Source organism: Chinchilla lanigera, unplaced genomic scaffold, assembly GCF_000276665.1.
Source record: "Chinchilla lanigera isolate Chin_1 unplaced genomic scaffold, ChiLan1.0 scaffold00036, whole genome shotgun sequence".
Taxonomy (NCBI): domain Eukaryota; kingdom Metazoa; phylum Chordata; class Mammalia; order Rodentia; family Chinchillidae; genus Chinchilla; species Chinchilla lanigera.
This window is the reverse complement of record NW_004955437.1, coordinates 6,045,713-6,064,468: the sequence shown is the minus strand read 5'-3', so window position 1 is coordinate 6,064,468 and position 18,756 is coordinate 6,045,713. Positions and strand designations below refer to the sequence as shown.

The following is an 18,756-nucleotide window of genomic DNA, read 5'->3' as shown; positions in this document are numbered from 1 at the left end:
CTATACCTCAGAAGTTTGCAATGTTGATGTTCATTTGTTGCTTATGCTTTTGGTGTTACATCTGAGAAATGACTGTCCAATTTGAGGTCATAAAGATGTTTGCTGGGGGGCTGGGGATTTAGCTCAGCAGCACTGTGCCTGCCTGGCAAGCACAAGGTTGTAAGTTCGATCCCCGGTACCGGGGGGGGGAATGTCTGCCTGTTTCCTTCTAAGTTTTATGATCTTAGTTCTTACATTTAAGTCTTTGTTTTTTCTATTTTTATATGTGATACAAGCTAGGGATCCAATTTTATTCTTTTGCCTGTGAATATCCAGTTGTTCCAGCACTATTTTTTTTAAAGACAGGTCTTACTATGTAGTTCAGGCTGGCCTTGAACTCATGGTGATCTTCCTGCCTCAGCCTCCTAAGGGCTGGGACTACAGGCGTGCACCACCACTCCCAGCTGATTTCAGCACCCTTTTTCCCAGAGGATTATTCTCATTAAATTGTCTTTGTACCCTTCTTGAAACATCAGTTGAGCTTGAATGTATTTCCAGACCCTCACTTCTATCCTATGATCTGTCAGTCTTCCCTTATGCTACTGAACAATCTTGATTACTGCAGCTTTGTATGTAAGTTGAAATTAGGATATGTGAGTCTATGCACTTTGTTCTTTTTCAAGCCTGTTTTGGCTAACTTGGTCCATCGAATTTCCATATGAATTTCAGAATCAGCTTGTCACATTTCTTCCAAGCCAGCTGAGATTTTGATAGGGATTATGTAATACACAGTACCAGTCTTCATGTTAAATCATCTATGAACATGGGATACCTTACCACTTATGTAGCTCTTTAACTTCTTTCAAAATGTTTCATAGTTTTCAGTTTTACAATTCGTTAAATTTTTTCCAAAGTATTTCTGATGCTATTATAAATGAAATTGTTTTATTAGTTTCATTGCTCAATATATAAAAATAATTTATCAATCTTATCTTCTGCAAGTATCCTTGCTGAATTTTTACCAGTTATGTAAGTTTTAGTGGATTCCTTAGGATTTTCTATATGCCAGATCATGTCACCTACAGTTTTACCTCTTCCTTTCTAATTCACATAGTTTTAATTTCATTTTTCACCTAACTGCCCTAGTTAGACCCTCCTGTACAGGGCTGGACAAAGGTGACCAGAGAGTACATTTATCTTGTTGCTGATTGAGGATTCTATTCTGTATTGCACCAGTCAGTCTAATCTTAATTTTTGTTTTGTACCGGGAATTGAACTCATGCTCTTGCCCTTGCCAGGCAGGTGCTGCACCACTGAGCTCTAGCCCTGGCCCAGTCTAATCTTCATTTTGAGTTTTTTCCTAGTTGCTATGTATCTGGCTGAGAAGGTTCCCGCAGTTCCTACCCATGAAGGATGGTGACTTTTGTCAAAGGCTTTTTCTGTCTACTGGGATGACCGTGTGGCTCTGTGCTTTACGCTGTGGAGTGCGTGACACTGACTGAGCTTCGCATTAGAACCACGGCATTTCTGGGGAGCTCCTCCTCCTCTTGGGCCTGTGGGCGTGGCCAGGCACGCGGGCCTCCAAACCACTCTCCTGGTTTGGGCGTAGCACTGGTGCCTATTGGAAGGCAAGCGCAGCTGTCCACAGTTCTCAGGCCACCTGTCACCTGGAAGAGTCTAAGATGAGGCCTAGGGACCTGCAGAAGCCTACTTTCTGGGAAGTCCAGGGACACAAGGCATGGTGTCCCTGTGACAGATGGCAGGCAGGGGACATCAGCACAGGCAGCCGTGGGGGGGGGGGGTTCCCCCAGCACCCGTGCTTGGCTCTCAGGCTTCGGGAGCTGGCACAGGGCCCGCAGGTGCAGGAGGGGCCCGGTGTGGGCTAGCACCCCTGCCTCAGCCTGTCAGTCGCGGGGGGATAAGCTTTCCCAGGGAGGCGGGACGTGACTGGCTCCCCAGGGGCACTGCTGCTCCCGTCACCCCCTTCTGCCGAGCTCTGCTCCACCCCAAGCCTACGCCGCGACCTTTCTCAGATCAGAGCCCACTGTTCTAGCTGCCAGGATGGAATACCCCGGGAGCAGGACCCCAGGGTGTCACCTGGGGACGGGCCAAGCCCACCGCAGCCCTGCTCCTCTGCCGGGCAGAGCATCCGGGCGTCCTAAGGGCCCACTTCCTTCAGGCTCTAGAGATGGAAGCTTCCTGAATCTGGGCGCCGCAGGAAGTAATTAATGTTAAAAGAGGGTTCCCGGGAGGAGGAACGTGAAAAAGTTACTCTTGAAACAGTGGTTGTGCTAGAGGGAGCACATGGGCAGGGAAAGACGACGGGCCATGAGACAGGCCCCCTCTGCGGACCCAAGACCGTGCACTGAAGAGTGGGGCCGCCGAGGCCTGGCCTGCTCACCCTGACCCCTGACGTGGTCCCCCCTCTCCTCAGCTGTGAGGTGACTCCCTAGGACACAGCGCTCACACAGCACACTTCTGGCTTCTGGGCACCACGGAGCCCCACGTGAGACTGCCCTTGGGTCAGCGGGCACTCGGCCACCAGAAGACAGTGCTGCAGAAGCGTCCCAGACGCTCCCTAGGGGACAAGAAACTGCCTGTGAGGGACACACAGCCAAAGCCGCCAGGCACCCTGAGAAGTCAGGGCAGAGAAGCTTTGGGGGACCCCGGCTGGACCTCCAAACAAGCGAGTTCTGTCTAAGACACCAGTGTTGGGCAGGAACACAAGGAAGGGGGTCTGTACATTCTGCTGTAGCCCTGTGGCCACTGCACCCACCGACCCGGGGACAGGTCACCTTCGAAACGTGCTGGTTAGCTCAGCTGCATAAGCGCCTGCCTGGCAAGTGCAAGGTCCAGAGTTCGATTCCCAGTACCCAAAAAAAAAAAAAAAAAGAAAAGAAAGGTGCTGGTTAGGGTTCATACCTGGGTGGGCCCCCAAGACCTCAGATGCTCCTAGGTGGGGCTTCCACCTAACCCACGGTGCAGATGGGCCTGGTCCGGGGAGGCGGTCATGGGGGCGTGGCCTGGACCCTCCTGCTCCCCCTCTTCTCTGCTTCCGGTCCCCATGCCCAGAGCAGCTCTCCTCTGCCAGGCCCCTCTGCCAGGTCTCCCTGCCAGGGAGACGGTGGGTCGTGAACTGAAACATGAGCTAAAATAACCCTAAGTTTTGGGTGTCAGTGTTGTCTCAGCAGCGAGAGTGACACACAGCGCTGCTGTGGGGAGGGCTCTTCCTGAGGAGCAGGCGCAGGCGCAGGCCAGCCTCCCTGTGCGGGCTGCCCCAGCCTCGGGGAGGCCTCACGCTGTCGCCCCAGGCTGCCCTCTGCCTCACTGCGACAGGCTGGGAACCCTGAGAAGCGAGCCTGGCTGTGTTTGTGAGACTCACAGAAGTGCGACTCCCCGCGGATTCCAAATCACCACTGACACATTTATTTGAGGGAAATGAGTACAATCTTACCAGGAACTAGGGAGGATGAGACACTGATCTGCCTAATTCCCGTGGACTCACACAGATGCACAGGCGACCGGCCCCACACGAGCGGCGTCACCGTGAAACGCACGAGTGCGAGAAGGGGACACATCCTGAGGGGTCACACGACTTCCCACTCGGAAGCGCTGCCCTCCCATCGGAAAGTAGTGTTGAGAAGAACGGGCGAGGACCCGGCGTCAGCCTTCAGCAGGGGCCGGCCGGGCCAGCAGCCTCGTGAAGGGTGACCCGGCTTACAAAGCACATGCCGCTCCCACCCGGCTGCAGCGGGCCGGCCCCCACAGCCTCTCTCGGGCCCCTGCACCGGGGGGACTCGGCAGGCGTGGGAAGGAAGGGGGTCCTGTGCCGACTCCCCACCCGCCCCACCTTCTGCAGGGCTAACAGGCGCCCCCGTCTGGCCCTGTGCCTGGACAGACCCTGGGGGCGATGGAGCGGCCGTGGGCAGAGCGTGTGGAGGTGTTGCTGGGGGTCAGGCCGAGCGGGCCAGGCCAGCTGTGTGGTCAGGTGATTCGGGTCACTCCAGGGCAAAGCACGACCCTGAGGACACGCGGCGGAAAAGCAGGCTGGAGCCCCGGAAGAGCTGGCCCTGGGCGGGAGGGAAAGCGGAGCTGCTGGGAGGGGAGGCCAGGTCTTCCCGTCCCCCCAGGTGACTGCTCGCAGAGGCTGGGTCGGGTGGCTTCACTCCCGGCCTGAGGTACCCCAGGGATACGGGGCTGCTCGCAGGGCACCCCCAGGAGCGGCCTGGGCCTGAGCGTCCAGGAGACCGAGGAGGTGCTGAAGAACTCCGCCCTCTGCCCTCTGCCCTCCTCCGCTGGACACCGACGCCAAGCGCCCCGCCCCAGGCAAAGCCTTGTTTTTTACTGTGAGGCAGAGCAGGGACAGGAAGAGGCATGGAGCTGACCTGGCTCCCGCACACCCCTCGGGCACCCAGGGCTCCCCACCCCTGCCAGCTGCCTGCTCCCCTCTGCTCCGCCTCAGGATCCGCTGGGCCAGGGGTTCCCCCGGGAGGTGGGAGGCTGGGCCCCCAGGGCAGCAGCACCCTGGCTCAGGGATTCAGCCCAGCTGCTCTCAGCCCACACGCCCTCCACCCACGTCACTGCGAAGGAGAGCTGCGGGGCTGTGGTGCTCGAGCCTGCACTCAGCCCCGCCACGTCAGATGCACCGAGAACCTTTGGTTTTGCTGTTACCCTTCTCCCCTTTGTGCAGCCCAAGTTCACTCTGCAGCGCTGGCTTTTCCCACACCCGTTTACCTCACAGTTTTCACACACATCCTGGCCCCTTTACAAAAACAGAAAGTCCTTGGAGTCTACTACTTCCGCATGGGCCAAAGCCCCACTATGCTGGAGTCTCATCAAGACCTGGGCCTGATGGATAATTTTTATTTTATTTATTTAAGGCATAGGGCCTTGCCGAGCGTGGTGGCGCACGCCTGTAATCCCAGCACTCAGGAGGCTGAGGCAGGAAGATCTTGAGAGTTTGAGACCAGCCTGGGCTACAAAGTGAGCTGAAGGCCAGCCTGAACTGCATAGCGAGACCCTGTCTCAGACAAAAAAAAGGAAGACATAGAGCCTTGCTATATTGCCCAGGCTGGCCTGGAACTCCTGAGCTCAACTGATTCTCCCACCTCAGCTTCACAAGTACCTGGAACCACAGGTATGTGCCACCATGCCTGGCACTGACACATAATTTTATTTTACTTTTTGTGTGTTTGGTTTTTTGAGACGGTGTCTCACGATGTATGTAGTTGAGGCTGGTCTTGAACTCACTATACAGCCCAAACTGGCCTGGAACTCACGGCGATCCTGCTGCCTTAGCCTCCCACGTCAGCCTCCAGAGTGCTGGGATTTTAAGTGTGGGCCACCATGCCCAGCCTGATGCATCATTTTAAAATAAATCCAGGCCTGGCCGCCTCAAATCCTTCCTGAAATACGGGAAGGCGCAAATGTAAAGGCCTTAAGCCAAGTGTTGTACTCTGTCCACCGAGCTGAGTCGCGTCAGGCTCCGAGCCCCCTTAGCTTCCCCCAGGAAGAGTGCGCAGAGCTGGGAACCTAGGGGACGAGGCAGGGCGCGGGCGCCTCCTGCTGCGGCTGCTTACCTGCACACTCAGGTACTTCCAGCAGTGAATCCAAGACTTGAACACTGGGGAGTATGGGGGGAGCCCAGCCTGCAGCCTGCGGGAGGAGAGGGCATGAGACCCGAGGGCAGCGGAGACAGGCCGGTCGAGGGGCAGGGACCCCGGCAGGACGGCTTGGCGCTGCCAGCTGCCTGCACCTGGAAAGCGGCTCACCCCCCCAGGCGTGGAGAAGCCCAGAGGAGCAGCGGTGGGAGGGGGCTCGGCTGGGGGCCGCAGAGAGGGGCGACACCTACCCACAGTTGTTCACCGCCATGAGGTCGCCCACCAGCAGGAAGGGGTAGGTCAGCATGCTCACTGCAATCTGAAACGTCGGCACCTGGGCGCAGGGTCTCCTCCCGGGCCCAGGCACCCGACCCCGGCACCCGCCTTGCCAGCCGCCCCCAGCCCCACCGCAGCCTCGACTTACCCCCATCACAAACTTGGTGTAGCTCCGGATGGCCAGGGCCTGGCTGAACTGAGGAGACACAGGAGTGGCGATCTGCCATCGCACTCAGGCACAGGCTCACCCACCCTCCCCGCGGCGCACAGCGCCTTCCCACCCGGGCCCACCCGCGGCTTCCAGCGCCTGGACTGCGAGGAGACCTCAGAGGCAGGAGTGGGCGAACTGGGCGGCAGGCACCCAGAGGGCTGAGGACCCCAGGGTCAGCTGCGGGTGCCCGGCACTGTCTGTGGTTTGATACAGGGACCGATTCCTGAACGGAAGGACAGACTCGTCCTCGGTACCCAGACAGAGGACGCCAGGCTCCTGCTAACCCGTGTCACCAACTGTCTACCTCTGGGTGAGGGACAACACCACGACCCCACTCCCGAGCTCAGTGCAGGAGACAGCTCGAACTAGGAAGAAAGCTCACTGCCCGTCCCCAGCTTTCGGTGGGGCGGCCACCCGCCCGAGGTGCCCAGAGCCCGCAAGGGCACCCAGCACTCCACCCTCAGCTCAGCCCTTCTGTGTGGCTGCTGGCGCTGGCACTGGTGCAGCCGCCACGGGCCGACAGCGGCACTGGACCCCGACCAGAGGGCCTGCTGCCAAGGCACCGAGGCCTGCTCTGCGGGGACAGTGGCGGCGCACCACCCACAGCGCGGGAAAGAGAGCGCCCCAGGCCCGCACTGTCGCTGCAGCCGGGAGGCAGCGTCTGGCCAGGGTCCCCGTGGGCAGAGGCTGTCACTGGGACCACACACAGGCGCCCAGACCCACCCCACCCCCGAGTCACCAATAGGTGCAGGCACTGGGACCACCCCCAGAACACTGAGGAGGGCCCAGCGCAAGAGGCCTTGGAGGGCTGGCCCTTATGTGGTTCCCTGGCCCTTGTCTTGCCACCTGGACGCTGTGTCCAGCCTGTGCCCAGCCTGAGCTGACCAGAGCTGACACAACGATGTGGGCCGAGCCTGGCAGGCCCTTCTAGCCCCTGCGCCATTCCACAGGCCAGAGACCTAGGGGCCAGAGACCCCTCTCACCCTCCAGCAGTCTCTGTGCCCGTTGCCTGTTAGAGGGGCCCCGCGCCTGTCGGGGCGCCTGGGCAGAGCATCAGGACCTGAGGCCACGCTGTTCACAAAGGGACACCACAGAGGGCGTGAACGACAATGCCAAGGTCGGGTCACTATGACTGCTGGTTCCTCCTTTCATTTCTCGGGCCCTACTTGGGCGCCGTCTCTAAAGCACGCCCAGGCCTGGGTTCCAACCTGGACTCTCATCTCCCCGACGGCAGCGCGAACTCGAGACAAATGAGGGCCCCCTCTCACCCTCCAGCGGGAGCACCCCAGACCCTGGACATCAGGAGTACGCGGAAAGAAGGACGCGTCCTTGTTCCAACCAACCTGGGAACCTGGATTCTGGTCGTTTCCCAGCCCCCCGGGGGAGTCACTCACGCTGTCATCCACCAGGTAGGCATTGATGAAGTGGGCCAGCAGGTTACAGCCCCACAAGAAAACCACGTCGCCCAGGAGGTGGGGGATTAAGCCACTACAAAACAAGTGAGCGGAGGTGAGTGGCGGAGGGGGCGGTCCGGGCCACACAGCCGGGGGGCGGGGAGGGCGGCTCAGGCACAGCCACCGCTGCCCAGGCCCAGCCAGGGGGGAGGGGCGGGTGGGCCACAGGCTGCTCAGGTGGGCGAAGGAGTCACACGGGTTCCAGAGCACGGAAGCCCAGCATCGAGATTCACTGCTGCTGGGTGTGGCTCGCCTACCATGTGCACGGCCTGGGTTCCATCCCTAGCACCAAAAAATATAAAAACTGCAAAGCCGTGATTGTTGCCACATCTGGTATTATTTTCAGATGCGAACAGTGGCAGTGCCTTGGTAGCTGCTCCTGGCCTGTCCCTAACTGTCACCAGCTCTCACAGGACCTTGCTCCACACAGCCCTTCACCTCTGGATGGTCCACGATGACACTCAGAGAGTGGCGGCCTTCGGGGACATGGCTCCACACAGCCTGCGGGGGAGCTCCCCGGCCCAGCACTGAGGGCAAATGAGCACTGAGGTAAGCGGGTCCGGGGTGCCGCTGTGTCTTCGAGAGCGCGCCCTCTCCGGTCGCGGCGCTGTCCTTTGGAAAGTGGTGTGTAAGATGTGCGTGTCGTGCTGCTGCTGGGGCTCTAAGGCCACCACCTGCGAAATGGACCAGTGGCACATGTGGCTCCCCACCAAGTGCAAGAGAGAGCACACGTGGTGTGCCAAGGCGAAAGGGCGGGTGCCGGCAGACGGGGCACCCCCACACTGCACCTCACGGATGCAGGTCCAGGCCCCGAGAGCGCGCAACACCTGAACCCGGGAGAGCGGCCAGGCGGCATCCGGTTCCTCTTCGGAATTGCAACAAGTCCCAAGAAGTGTTTTGATTTTAAAAAACTAAAAAACAACACTTTAAAAAAATGTGTCTCTGTGCTTGTGAGAGCAGGGAGGGCCTCGAGAGCCGCTCCTGGAGAGGAATCTCGCCTGCCTCTTTGGAGGAGAAGCAGATGACTGTTTTCAAATTTTTACATTTTTTCTGGTCGCAGTTTTGGGAACTGAACCACAAGCTTTTTCACACTGAGCTACATCTCCAGCCCTGTTTTTTTATTTCGAGACAGGATCTCGCTAAACTGCCCAGGCAGGGCTTGGCCTTTGGCTCATCTACCTCGACGTCCCAGGGTGCTGGGATGATAGGCTTGCGCCACCACATCCGGCCTGAATTTAAAAAAAAATACAAATATTTGAAGAGTTCAGAAAAATTACCGAAGGCATCTGTGTTATGAGGCATTCAACAAAACCAGCCTCTGTGGGGGCAATCTCCAAGCCTGGAGCCTCTTCCCGGGCCGGGCCGGGCCGTGCCGTGCCGTGCCGTGTGTGTGTGTGTGTGTGTGTGTGTGTGTGGTGACGTGCAGCGTGTCACGGGCTGAAGCATGAGGGAGGCACTGTGTCTGCACGTGTGCATGGGCGTGCGTGTACACATCACTCAGCCAGGATTCTCAACCTGGCGCTACCGCCCTCGGGGGCTGGACAGCTCTTGGTCGTGTGGCTGCCCGTGCTGTCCCCCAGCACCTGCATGCCAGGTGTGAAGCCATGAGAGGCCCCAGGCACTGCCAACGTCCCTAGAGAGCAAAAGGACCCGCTGCTGAGAACATCAACAGATACGAGCGCACGTACCCGCGGGTCCTACTTGCACAGGTGGTTCTTGGTTAAACACAGATCATTAAGTAAACCCGTTCTGCAAGCTGGAGAGTTGCAATAGAAAGACCCGTTGATACGGAACCGACATCTGATCTACTACGTACTCAGCAGCTGTCCGTCACTGCCCGGACATGAAGGAGCCGAAACAAAACCATACTTGCTGGGCCGGCGTTCTAGGTTCTCGTTGTGCTTTCTGCTTGCCCAGCAGCCTTTGCAGAGTGAGCTTTCTTTACAGGGGAAAGGACTGGACATGGGACCGCAAAGAGGGCCGGGGTTGGTGGTCACCAGATCCTGTGGCCTGCCAGGGACACAGCCACCGGCCCCAGCTGACAGCTACTCTGCAGACGCAGAAATGCAGGCCCAGCAGAACCCAATTTTCTGACTTCCAGAGGAGCCAGAAATACGGACTTCTGTGTGACGTCTTCAACGTTCAATGTTAACTAATTTGTCAGGACAGAAAGCACTGGCTGAAGTCAGCCTGGGAGCTGCCAGCGTGCAAACCTCCGGCCAAGTCACAGATTTCCGGTCCTTTCTGGCAGTGAAACCGAGGGCTCTGAGGGCCCCTGGTTCATGGGGCCCAGCTCTGTGTCCACCACAGCCCCAGGCCAGGTGGACGGGGCCTGGCAGGGCAGCCAGGTCGCTGTACTGGACAGTTTTTTCTAGTGCCAGGGGTTGAACCCAGGGCACACACATGCTAAGGCACATGTCCCAGCACTGCCGCAGCTCCGGCCCAGTTCCACTTCATGTGAGCTGTGGCCCAGGGCTGCGCTGGGGCACTATGGAGCAGGGCCGGAGCCCTGGTCAGTGCAGGGCAGCAGGCAAGGCCAGGGAGGCAGCGGGCGCTGGGAGGCGAACCACGCCATCCCACTTCGGGGCGGGTGACTCACGTACACGAAGAATCCCAGCAGCCCCTCCTCCTTGAAAATCTTCCCAATGGAGCTCAGCACACCGCTGCGAAGAGGGCAAGGTGGGGACCCAGGTCACTGAAGACACCCACACCCAGTCCCGCTCAGCCCTGGCCAGGATGGGACAGGGGGAGCACACAGAGAATCCGAGGGATGCGGGGAGAGGGAGAGGGAGAGGGAGAGGGAGAAAGGGAGGAAGGAGGGGCGGAGCCTGTCTGGGGCGCGGTCCTCTCCCGCTGTTCTCTGCGGGATGCGGTTCCCACCTGGCCTTTCCTTGCCTGGCTCTGGGGCTCAGCTCTGGCCACACGACCTCCCAGAGAGGGGTGCAGGCTCACCCCACTGTGAGGGCAGGAAGGGGTGGCAACCAGAGTCCCTTTTCCAGGGTCAAAGCAGGAACCCATTTCCTCCAGCAGAAAGCCCTCCCCGGGGGGCCCTGGAGCCCAGTGCTGGGGCCACAGCAGCCTGTTGGAGATCAGAGGCAGGCTGTAGGGTCTCCAGAGACTGCACAAAGCCCTGGGGAGAGCAAGGCAGCGGAGAGGACCAGGCGGCCGAAGCCCCACCAGACCCCAGGATGCACCTAGAACAGCAGCCTGGCCCCTGGGGTTCACGCTGCATCACCACCACTCCTGCCCCAGGCCGTGCACCCACTCATGTTAGATCTGGGGGGGCAGACCACTCCCACCAGCGAGCTTCCTCGGTGGGTGGGCAGCCCCATGGGACAGAACAGAAAATGGACCTGGGAAACCAACTGGGGTTAACCAGGGTGGCCCTTGGACCACACAGAGGCTCTGGGAAGGCCATGCTGGACAGTGTCCTCAGGCCCACCTCAGGGACACGGCAGGGCTAGGTATCCGGCGTACAGCTGGGGGGGGTGCCCAGGCCCACAGAGAAGACAGCTCTCAGCACAGGAGAGAAAGAGCTAGAATCCAGGTTCTGTAGCAGCTTGAGAAATCATCACGGCAGAACTTAGGGAGCTCAGGAGGGCCCCACTCAGTGCTGGGCCGAGCACCCCTTCTGGTGCCCAGATTCCTAACTTCACGGACTCTACCCCCGCCACCTCCTGCAAGCCCCCGAAGGTCACCGAAAGCAGAAAGAACAGAAAGCGCCCTGGACACAAGCACAAAGCCACCGCCACGTGCCTGCAGTGAGGTGGCAGGGCGGGCTGGCAGAGACACAGGGCAGAGGGGGCAGAGCCTGAGCCTAGGCCGGGCGGGCAGGCGCTGGGCACCAGGGCCACCGTGCAGACCCAGAATTACCCACCTGTACTTGGCCTCCCGTCCCACAAACTGGACCATGCAGCGCATTGAGATGACTGTGGAGAGAGAAGCTCAGGCTGAGCGGGCAGCCGCGTGGCCGCTGCACAGCTCGGCCCGGAAAGGACCCCGGCCCAGGCCCCGCCCGCCGGCCCAGCCCCAGGGCCCACCGCCCCGCTCACCGTGCAGCGGGTGGGCCAGCATGCGCGACACACACTGCATCATCATCTCGTAGGACGTCTGCAACAGCACAGGGAAGGGGCGCGTCAGCCTGGGTCTGGGGGAGCCCGGGATCGCAGCCTGCTCCAGGCTCGCCCCACCCCCAGCACTGCCGGTCCCGGACTGGACTCTGGCACCGAGGGGCTTTCTGGGTCTGAGCGCCCCAGATGCAGCTCCCTCCGCACACCACCCACCCAGACACACGCACGGGGACCCCAACTCTGAGGGAGAGACGATCGGGACCCCTGCACCACAGACACCCACCTCCTTCACGACTTTCCTCAGCGAAGTCTTCATGTCGTCCTTGTTGGAAACCTGCTCCATCTCATCCGGGGGGAAAACCTGAGGGGGGAGCGGAGGACCCAGTGTGCGTTCAGCCATACTGCAGACACCCCTAAGCGTGTCCCCGTACTGGCTGCCGGCCAGGCCACCTCAGGCCTCCCCCAGGCCTGGAGGTCGGGGCGGAAGGAAGCCACCACGCCCGGGTGGCGCAGCCAGGCAGTGGGCGGGGCCTCCCCAGCTCCAGACTTAGGGTCTGGCCGCCAGCATCTGCAGCCACCCTGGTGCGGGGCGCAGGGGCAGGAGGCGGGGCGGGGAGCACCGGGTCGGGCCCCCGGCCCCGCCCACTCACCTTCTTCATGCTGCCGCGGGTCACGGTCGAGAGGGCGTTGGACATGAGGCGGGGGCTCAGGCCCCGGAACAGCCCGATCTTCCCGTCCACCTGCACGATGTACTTGGCTGCAGGAAAGCGGCGGCGGCGGTGGCGTCACGCCCGGCCAAGGCACCCACACTCGGGCCAGCTCCAGCCCGTGCGGGGCCCCGGTGCCAAAGTGCCCCCTCCCCCGCCCCCGCCCGGCCTGTTTCTCTTCGCAAAGCCTTTCCGCACACTTCTGACAAGGACGCGCTTCCACCTCCCCACTTCTTGGCTTTAAAAGCTCTACCTGGCAAACCCGGCTGTGGTTCTCAACTCAGCAGCACAAGAGCTGCAGCCCCAAACCGACTTCAGCAGCGAATAACATGTCTCTCGGGTGAGAAAAAAAGGGAAAGGAGGACACAGGTGACGACGCCCTTGCGACCTCAGGGAGAAGGAGCAGAGGGGAGGTGACCCGGGGACACCTGTGGCCACACAGCAGGCGCGACGGTCCCCTCCCTTGGTGCGCTGCTCCAGGACACCGCCCGGCGCCTGCTGGCACGCCGCAAAAAGGAAGAGCGAGTCTGAGGTCACTGCACCGGGAGCACCAGCACCTCTGCCCCGTGGGCCAGCGTTTCCCCTCACTCGCTTTTAAGGAGACTGCCTGGCAAGCTCCATTCCGGGTACCAAAAAATAAATTATGTTAAAGTTTTTTAAAAAAAAGAGACTCTCAGGGCTGGGGATTTAGCTCAGCAGCACAGGACCTGCCTGGCAAGCACAAGGTCATGAGTTCAATTCCTGGTGCCAGAAGGAAAAAAAAAAAAAAGAGACTCTCATGGTTCACTGTTCTCTTTCACATCAGCTTTTAAAACCTGTTCTAAAAGGCGATGTTGAGGGCCAGGGATATAGCTCAGTGGCACAGTGCCTGCCTGGTAAGCACAAGGTCCTTAGTTCGATTCCCTGTATCAGAAAAAGTAAGTAAATAAAATAAAAGGCGATGCTGCTCTGTAAACCTGTGCCCTTAGAAGGAGACGGAATCTGGTCTCCAACCCGGCTCCCCGTTCCGACCCAGTGCCAGCTCTCTAGCGCCGCGCAGAGGCAGCGAGCGGCAAGTGCGCCTCTTCCTCCTGCACACCCTGTCCGAAGTCCAGCAATTCAGAAGTTCAGCAATTCAGCGTCACTACCAGCTGGGGCTCCCACGGGGCTGGTGCTCCCCTCACCTGGCACGTGGCTTCCTGAGGTGGGGGTGCGCTGGAAGAGGACTGTGCAGGGGGCGGGGGGTGGGACGCTGGACACCCACAGAAGTGGAACGCAGAGGAAAGGTTTGCTCTGGGGGAAGGGAGAGCCTAACACATCCTAGGCAAACACTTGGCTCTTCCGGTCTGCTGACCATCTCTCGCCACAGAACATGTCAGGACAGCCGAGCATGGTGGCTCATGCCTGTAATCCTAGCACGTGGGAGGCTGAGGCAGGAGGATCTCTGCAAGTTTGAGACCAGCCTGGGCAACACAATAAGACTGTCTCTAAAATACAATAAAATAAAATTTAAAAAGTCACAACAGCTGCGGTGTCCTCCACCACACTTGGGGAGGTGCAGACACTGTCCTAATCAGTGTCCAGAAGTGCCCAAGCATCTCATAACAGCCTGTTGAGATAACATTTCTGCAAACAGAGCAGGGCCGCCTCAGAACCCTGCTTGTCTCTGCAGGTCTTGGGGTGAAGGGCAGCCTCTGCAATGGCCAGGGGCTGTGAGCGGAGTGGCCCAGGCCCCATTCTCTCACGACACCGCAGGGGAGGGGGCCAGCAGTCCCCAGACGGCTCACACTCCCAGCATCCCCTCTCTGCACGGGCGCTGCTGCTCGGCAGTGGGGGTCCCCTCGTCTCCCCTGCACTGACTGAAACAAGGCGCACACATCTCTCCCCACAGACAGACCCAGAACCGCACTCCGCCACAGGGCCGGATGGGAAGAGAAATAAGCATGAGCTGAGGCTGCCCACTCAGCGTGCGAAGAGGAAGTTATCCAGCAGGGGCTGCTCGGGAGCGCCCCACAGGTGCAAGGACGCGGGGCTGATCTGGACGGGGCGCTGGCTGTGAGCGCGTGGAGAGAAAGGGTGGGCTTAGAGGCGCCATCGTGGTCACTGGCAAGGTGGAGATGGGAACCAGAAGAGGCCCAGCCAGCTGGCGCCTGCAGGTGACGAGGGACTGCAAGGCGGCCATCCCAACAGGGACAGCGGCTAGGACGGGGCCCTGACGTAGGACCTGGGCCAGAGGCGCTGTGCGGACTCTGCAGATGGGTGCAGAGCAGGTACAGGAAGCAGTCGCCCAAGCTGCGAGGCAGGACACAGTACCGACAACCAGGGGCTTGAGACGCAGGGCCAGGAGGCCCCTGCCTGGGGGCACAAAAGGGAGCACCTGAGGGCCCCCCACCTCCTGCCAGGGCAGCAGAAGCCCAGAAAGGCAGCTCAGAGGGAAACCGAGCCCCGCCCCACTTCCAGGCACAACCTGCATCAGCAGGGATGACAGGGACCAGGGTCCTGCGCCGGCCGCTCCCGGAGGCACCTGGCACCCACTCCCACTCCTGCCTGTCACCCTGCGCCAGCTGTGCGGCAGGTCCCCAAGGCCCCTGGGCCTGCTCCCCCCCTGCGGCTTCCTCCCCGTCACTCACCGTAGGTGAAGAAGCTCGGCAGGTAGAGGACCTTGCGCCCCAGCACGTTGGTGCCCAGGGTGGGGGGCATCGGCTCATGACCCACCTTCAGAAGCAACAGGGACAAAGCAAGGTTCCCGGTGACGTGGGCCACCATGCCACTCGCCCCCAGCCTCTACCTCCGCTCCTCGCGATCCCATGCTGTTCCTGTCCTCCGTGCAATCGCCCCAGAAATGTCACCAGCATCCCCTAGGTACCCAGGCTTGAGCCCCCCAGCACCCTTGCCTCAAGTTCCAGCACAGGAAGCCCCACTTTTAATCACTTCATACTCCGTGCTCATCTCAGAATAAATCTCATCTCCCCCCGAAAACTTCACCCCAACCTAATGCCCAGCCTGGTAATGCCAAAATATTCTGTGCTCAGGTCCCAGTGCCACCCCCGCCACTCCACACTGTCACCTACCCCAAGTGCACCCCGCTCCTAGTCTCCACCAAGGCCACTGTGGGCCCCACCCCTGCTCCACCCTCTCCCGGTCCCCGGGCTTAGCCACTGTCCCCTGGCCCCTCACACACATCCTCCCCTCTCACCCATACCCCGAGACAAAGGGCTGTATTGCCACTGTGACTCCTGCCGTATGGACAGGTCGTAACTAGGTTTCTGCCCGCCCACACCCGCGGGCGAGCTCCGCTGAGGGCTGGGTGTCTGCTGGGCTGCCAACCTCAGGGGACGCCAGCAGGTGGCAAGGTGGCAAGGTATGCAGGAGCTGGCGCCTGGGTGGGGAGAGGGCAGGCTGCCCTGCCTGCGCGGCTGGAGGACGGGTTGGGACAGCCCGCCTCACGCGGGTAGCATCAGGTGCCTCCGAGCTGCAGCAGGTGCCTTTGAGCACTTTCCCTGGGCTCAATTTCCTTCTCTTCTTGGCCTCAGACAAGTGGTTTTGCTTTTGTCTTTTGAAACAGGTCTCACTATGTACTTCAGGCTGGACTCCAACCTGGGTGATCCTCCTGTCTCAGCCGCCAACTTCACTTCTGAGGCACTGCGTTGTCACCAAATCCACACAGCTCCAAATCCGACACTCGCTCCTGCTCCCCAAAACAGTGACTGCCTTTTGCAAGATGCTGCTCAGACTCCAGCTATCCCCGTTGAGCTCGCGCCCCAATGGGGCTCCCCCATTTCCACCTGGCCCCCCACCATCCAGCTCTCATCCTTTGGGCTCCCTCATCCAGTTCTTCCTGCAAAACACTTTACTTCGATTGTCTTTTCAAATCTGTCAACCAAAGCAACCACTGCCCAGGCGACAACACTAACCCCCCCGCCACGCTTTCCTCACGCGGAGCCCACCAGAGCAGCGCCCACCTGCCACCCTAAAATCCCGGCCCTCTCACCACCCGCAGCCTCTAGACCCTCTCACTTCTCAACTCAGGCTCCAGCAAAGCACCTATTCCTCCCTAAACCCTTGCCCTTGAGGCTGTAAAGCCCAATGCTGTCAGTAGAGCGAGTGGCCCTTGCTCCCAGGCTGCACCCAAATGCCGGCCTCGACCTTCCTCGGGCCACTTCCAAACTTCAAAACCTCAGTCTGGGGCTCTGGGCCGGCACCTCCATGTCTGACTGCAGCCCTTCATTCTGTCCTACCTCTGGTCACACTCAAACACCTATTTGTGACCGCCCTTCCTGACCCCAGATTTCAGTTCTGCCCTCTCTCTCTCTTTTTTTTTTTTTTCCGGTACCGGGAATCGAACTCACAACCTCGCACTTGCCAGGCAGGCGCTGTGCCGCTGAGCTAAATCCCCAGCCGCAAGGTCTGCCCTCTCTTCAAGCCCCCTGTTTCCCACACCGGGCGGAATGCTCTCTATTCAGTCAAGCTCAGGGCAATCTGGCAGTCACTCGCCTTAAAACAAACCTCAAGCTCCAGCTCCGTTTTTATTTAGTTATTTTTGTCTTTTTTGAGACAGGGTCTCACTGTGCAGTTCAGGGTGGCCTTGAGCTCACTTTGTAGCCCAGGCTGGTCTCGAACTCACAAGGATCCTCCTGCCTCAGCCTCCGGAGTACTGGGATTACAGGCTTGCGCCACCACGCCCGGCTCCAGCTCCGTTTTTTACTTCCTACCCTCCTCTTTCCTAAATTGGAAAATTCTAGCCCGCACGTCAGAGACACATGCTCATCCTAACTCTGCCTTTCTGGCTGGCGCCCACCTCAGTTGCTAAGCCTGCATCCCTACTTTGGTGTGCAGAGAAACACGCGCGCGAGTGCGTGTGTACGTACACACACACACACACACACACACACGCACACAACCTCCTTCCAGCGCCACCTCTCCCTTTCTCAAGCAGCCCTCTTCAGTACTGCATTGCCGGCCACTGCCAAGTGCGCCAGGTGTCCAGGACGTCCAGTCGCCACTTTACGTTGCTCTCCCTTTTCCCAGGCCCTACCTACCGCACCGCAGCCCTCCCAATGCCCCTTGTGCCGATCCCCCTGAACCCGCAGTTCCAGTTTCTCCTCTAAACGCGTCATCCCCAGCCCCGGGAAGCCCTCCTCCTGCTCCCCGCTCCTCCACTCCGCTCCCCCCGCTCCGCGTCGCCCGATCCGTTCCCTCCCCCAGAACGCGTCACGCCATCTCTCCTCCCACCCAATCTGTCGTCGCCATCGCATCCATAGCCCCGTCTCCAGTAAACAGCTCTCCTGCGCACCAAGTTCAACACCTACGTCCCTCCTTCTCCCCTGCCCTTGTTTCCCTCCTAAATTTTTGGCCCTGACGCCATTCCTTCCTTTGTGCCCCGAAGACGCTTTTATGCCCATCTCTCTAAATCCGGAGCCCCCGTTCGTCCTCTACCCTAAATGTGCTCCTCGCCTTCTAGATATTTCGCCTCGGCCCCCAATCGTCCTCCCTACGCACTCGCCCAAACTTCGCCCCCTCCCCCAATCCTGTCGCCTGCTCTCTGCGCATCCGCTGCCCTCCCCGCCCTTCGCCCCCCGTCCCAGCGCCCCCTCCCCTGCGCATCCCAAACCCATTTCCTTCCTCTCCCAAATCTGTCGCGCAGACCCCTGCGGCCCCTTCCTACACCCGGGCCGGACCCCCGCATTCCCAGGCCCTCCTTCGCCTGCCCCTTCTATCACCCCTTTGGCCCCCGATATCCACGGCCCCCAGCTCTCTCCCTCAGACCCATCGCCGTCGCCTCCCCCGCTCCAACCCTCCTCCGGCCCCGGCCTGTCACCTGGATGAGCAGCTTCACGTAGAGCAGCGGGTGGCTGAGCGCTGTCACGCCCGCGCCCAGCGCCACGAACAAGGCCTCGGTGGTCGGGGCGCTGTCCCCCGAGCCCAGGCCCCCGGGCGCGCCGTCCATCCTGCGGGCCGAGGGCTGCGCCGCAGGCCGGGGGTGGCGTGGGTGTGCACGGTGCGCGGGCGGCGGATCGCGAGCCCGGGCCTCGCCCCCCGCCGCCGCTCCGCCGCGAGCTCCCGCTCCTGCTCCGGCTCCCGCCATCCCCGCGGCACCGCCGCGAGCCCAGGGCGCCACTTCCGGGTCTGAAGCCCCCATGGCACGGGGCGCGAGGTCACGCCCCGTCACGTGCAGGAGGCCACGCCCCCGTGCGTCAGGGGGCGGGCGGGCAGCTCGGCTCCGGGCCCCGGGGGAGCTCGGGAGCGAAGCGCTGCGCACCGGAAGTCCGGAAGTGGCCCTCTGACGGAGTCGCCAGCGGGTTCTGTGCTGCCTGAGGGCTGCGGGCTGCGGGCTGCGCAGTGCAGGGCAGACGTCAGGGCCGCGGGCAGCTGGGGCTGCATACTTTTCTTTTTTTTTTTTTTTTTTGGTGTTTTTGAAACAGGGTCTCGCTGTGCAATTCACGCTGGCCTTGAGTTCACTTTGTAGTCCAGGCTGGTCTT

The 18,756-nt window shown here is 60.4% G+C and overlaps 1 protein-coding gene across 2 annotated transcripts; it reads right to left on the bottom strand.

Moving 5' to 3' along the window:
- Positions 1 to 3,382: 3,382 nt before the first annotated feature.
- Mtch1 (mitochondrial carrier 1) lies at positions 3,383 to 18,436 on the bottom strand. Of its 2 annotated transcripts, none has more exons than XM_005389630.2 (12): positions 18,095 to 18,436; positions 14,907 to 14,991; positions 12,241 to 12,347; positions 11,874 to 11,951; positions 11,573 to 11,630; positions 11,398 to 11,449; positions 10,124 to 10,183; positions 7,461 to 7,554; positions 6,004 to 6,051; positions 5,831 to 5,898; positions 5,559 to 5,634; positions 3,383 to 4,049 (listed from the first exon to the last, which is right to left on the bottom strand). In XM_005389630.2, exons 1-12 carry the CDS (start codon positions 18,413 to 18,415, stop codon positions 3,978 to 3,980), a joined length of 1,119 nt encoding a protein of 372 aa, XP_005389687.1. In that variant the 5' UTR covers positions 18,416 to 18,436; the 3' UTR covers positions 3,383 to 3,977. The 2 variants fall into 2 exon arrangements, with proteins under 2 accessions (XP_005389687.1, XP_005389686.1); XM_005389629.2 differs by having other exon boundaries at positions 7,410 to 7,554; positions 18,095 to 18,435.
- Positions 18,437 to 18,756: the final 320 nt, after the last annotated feature.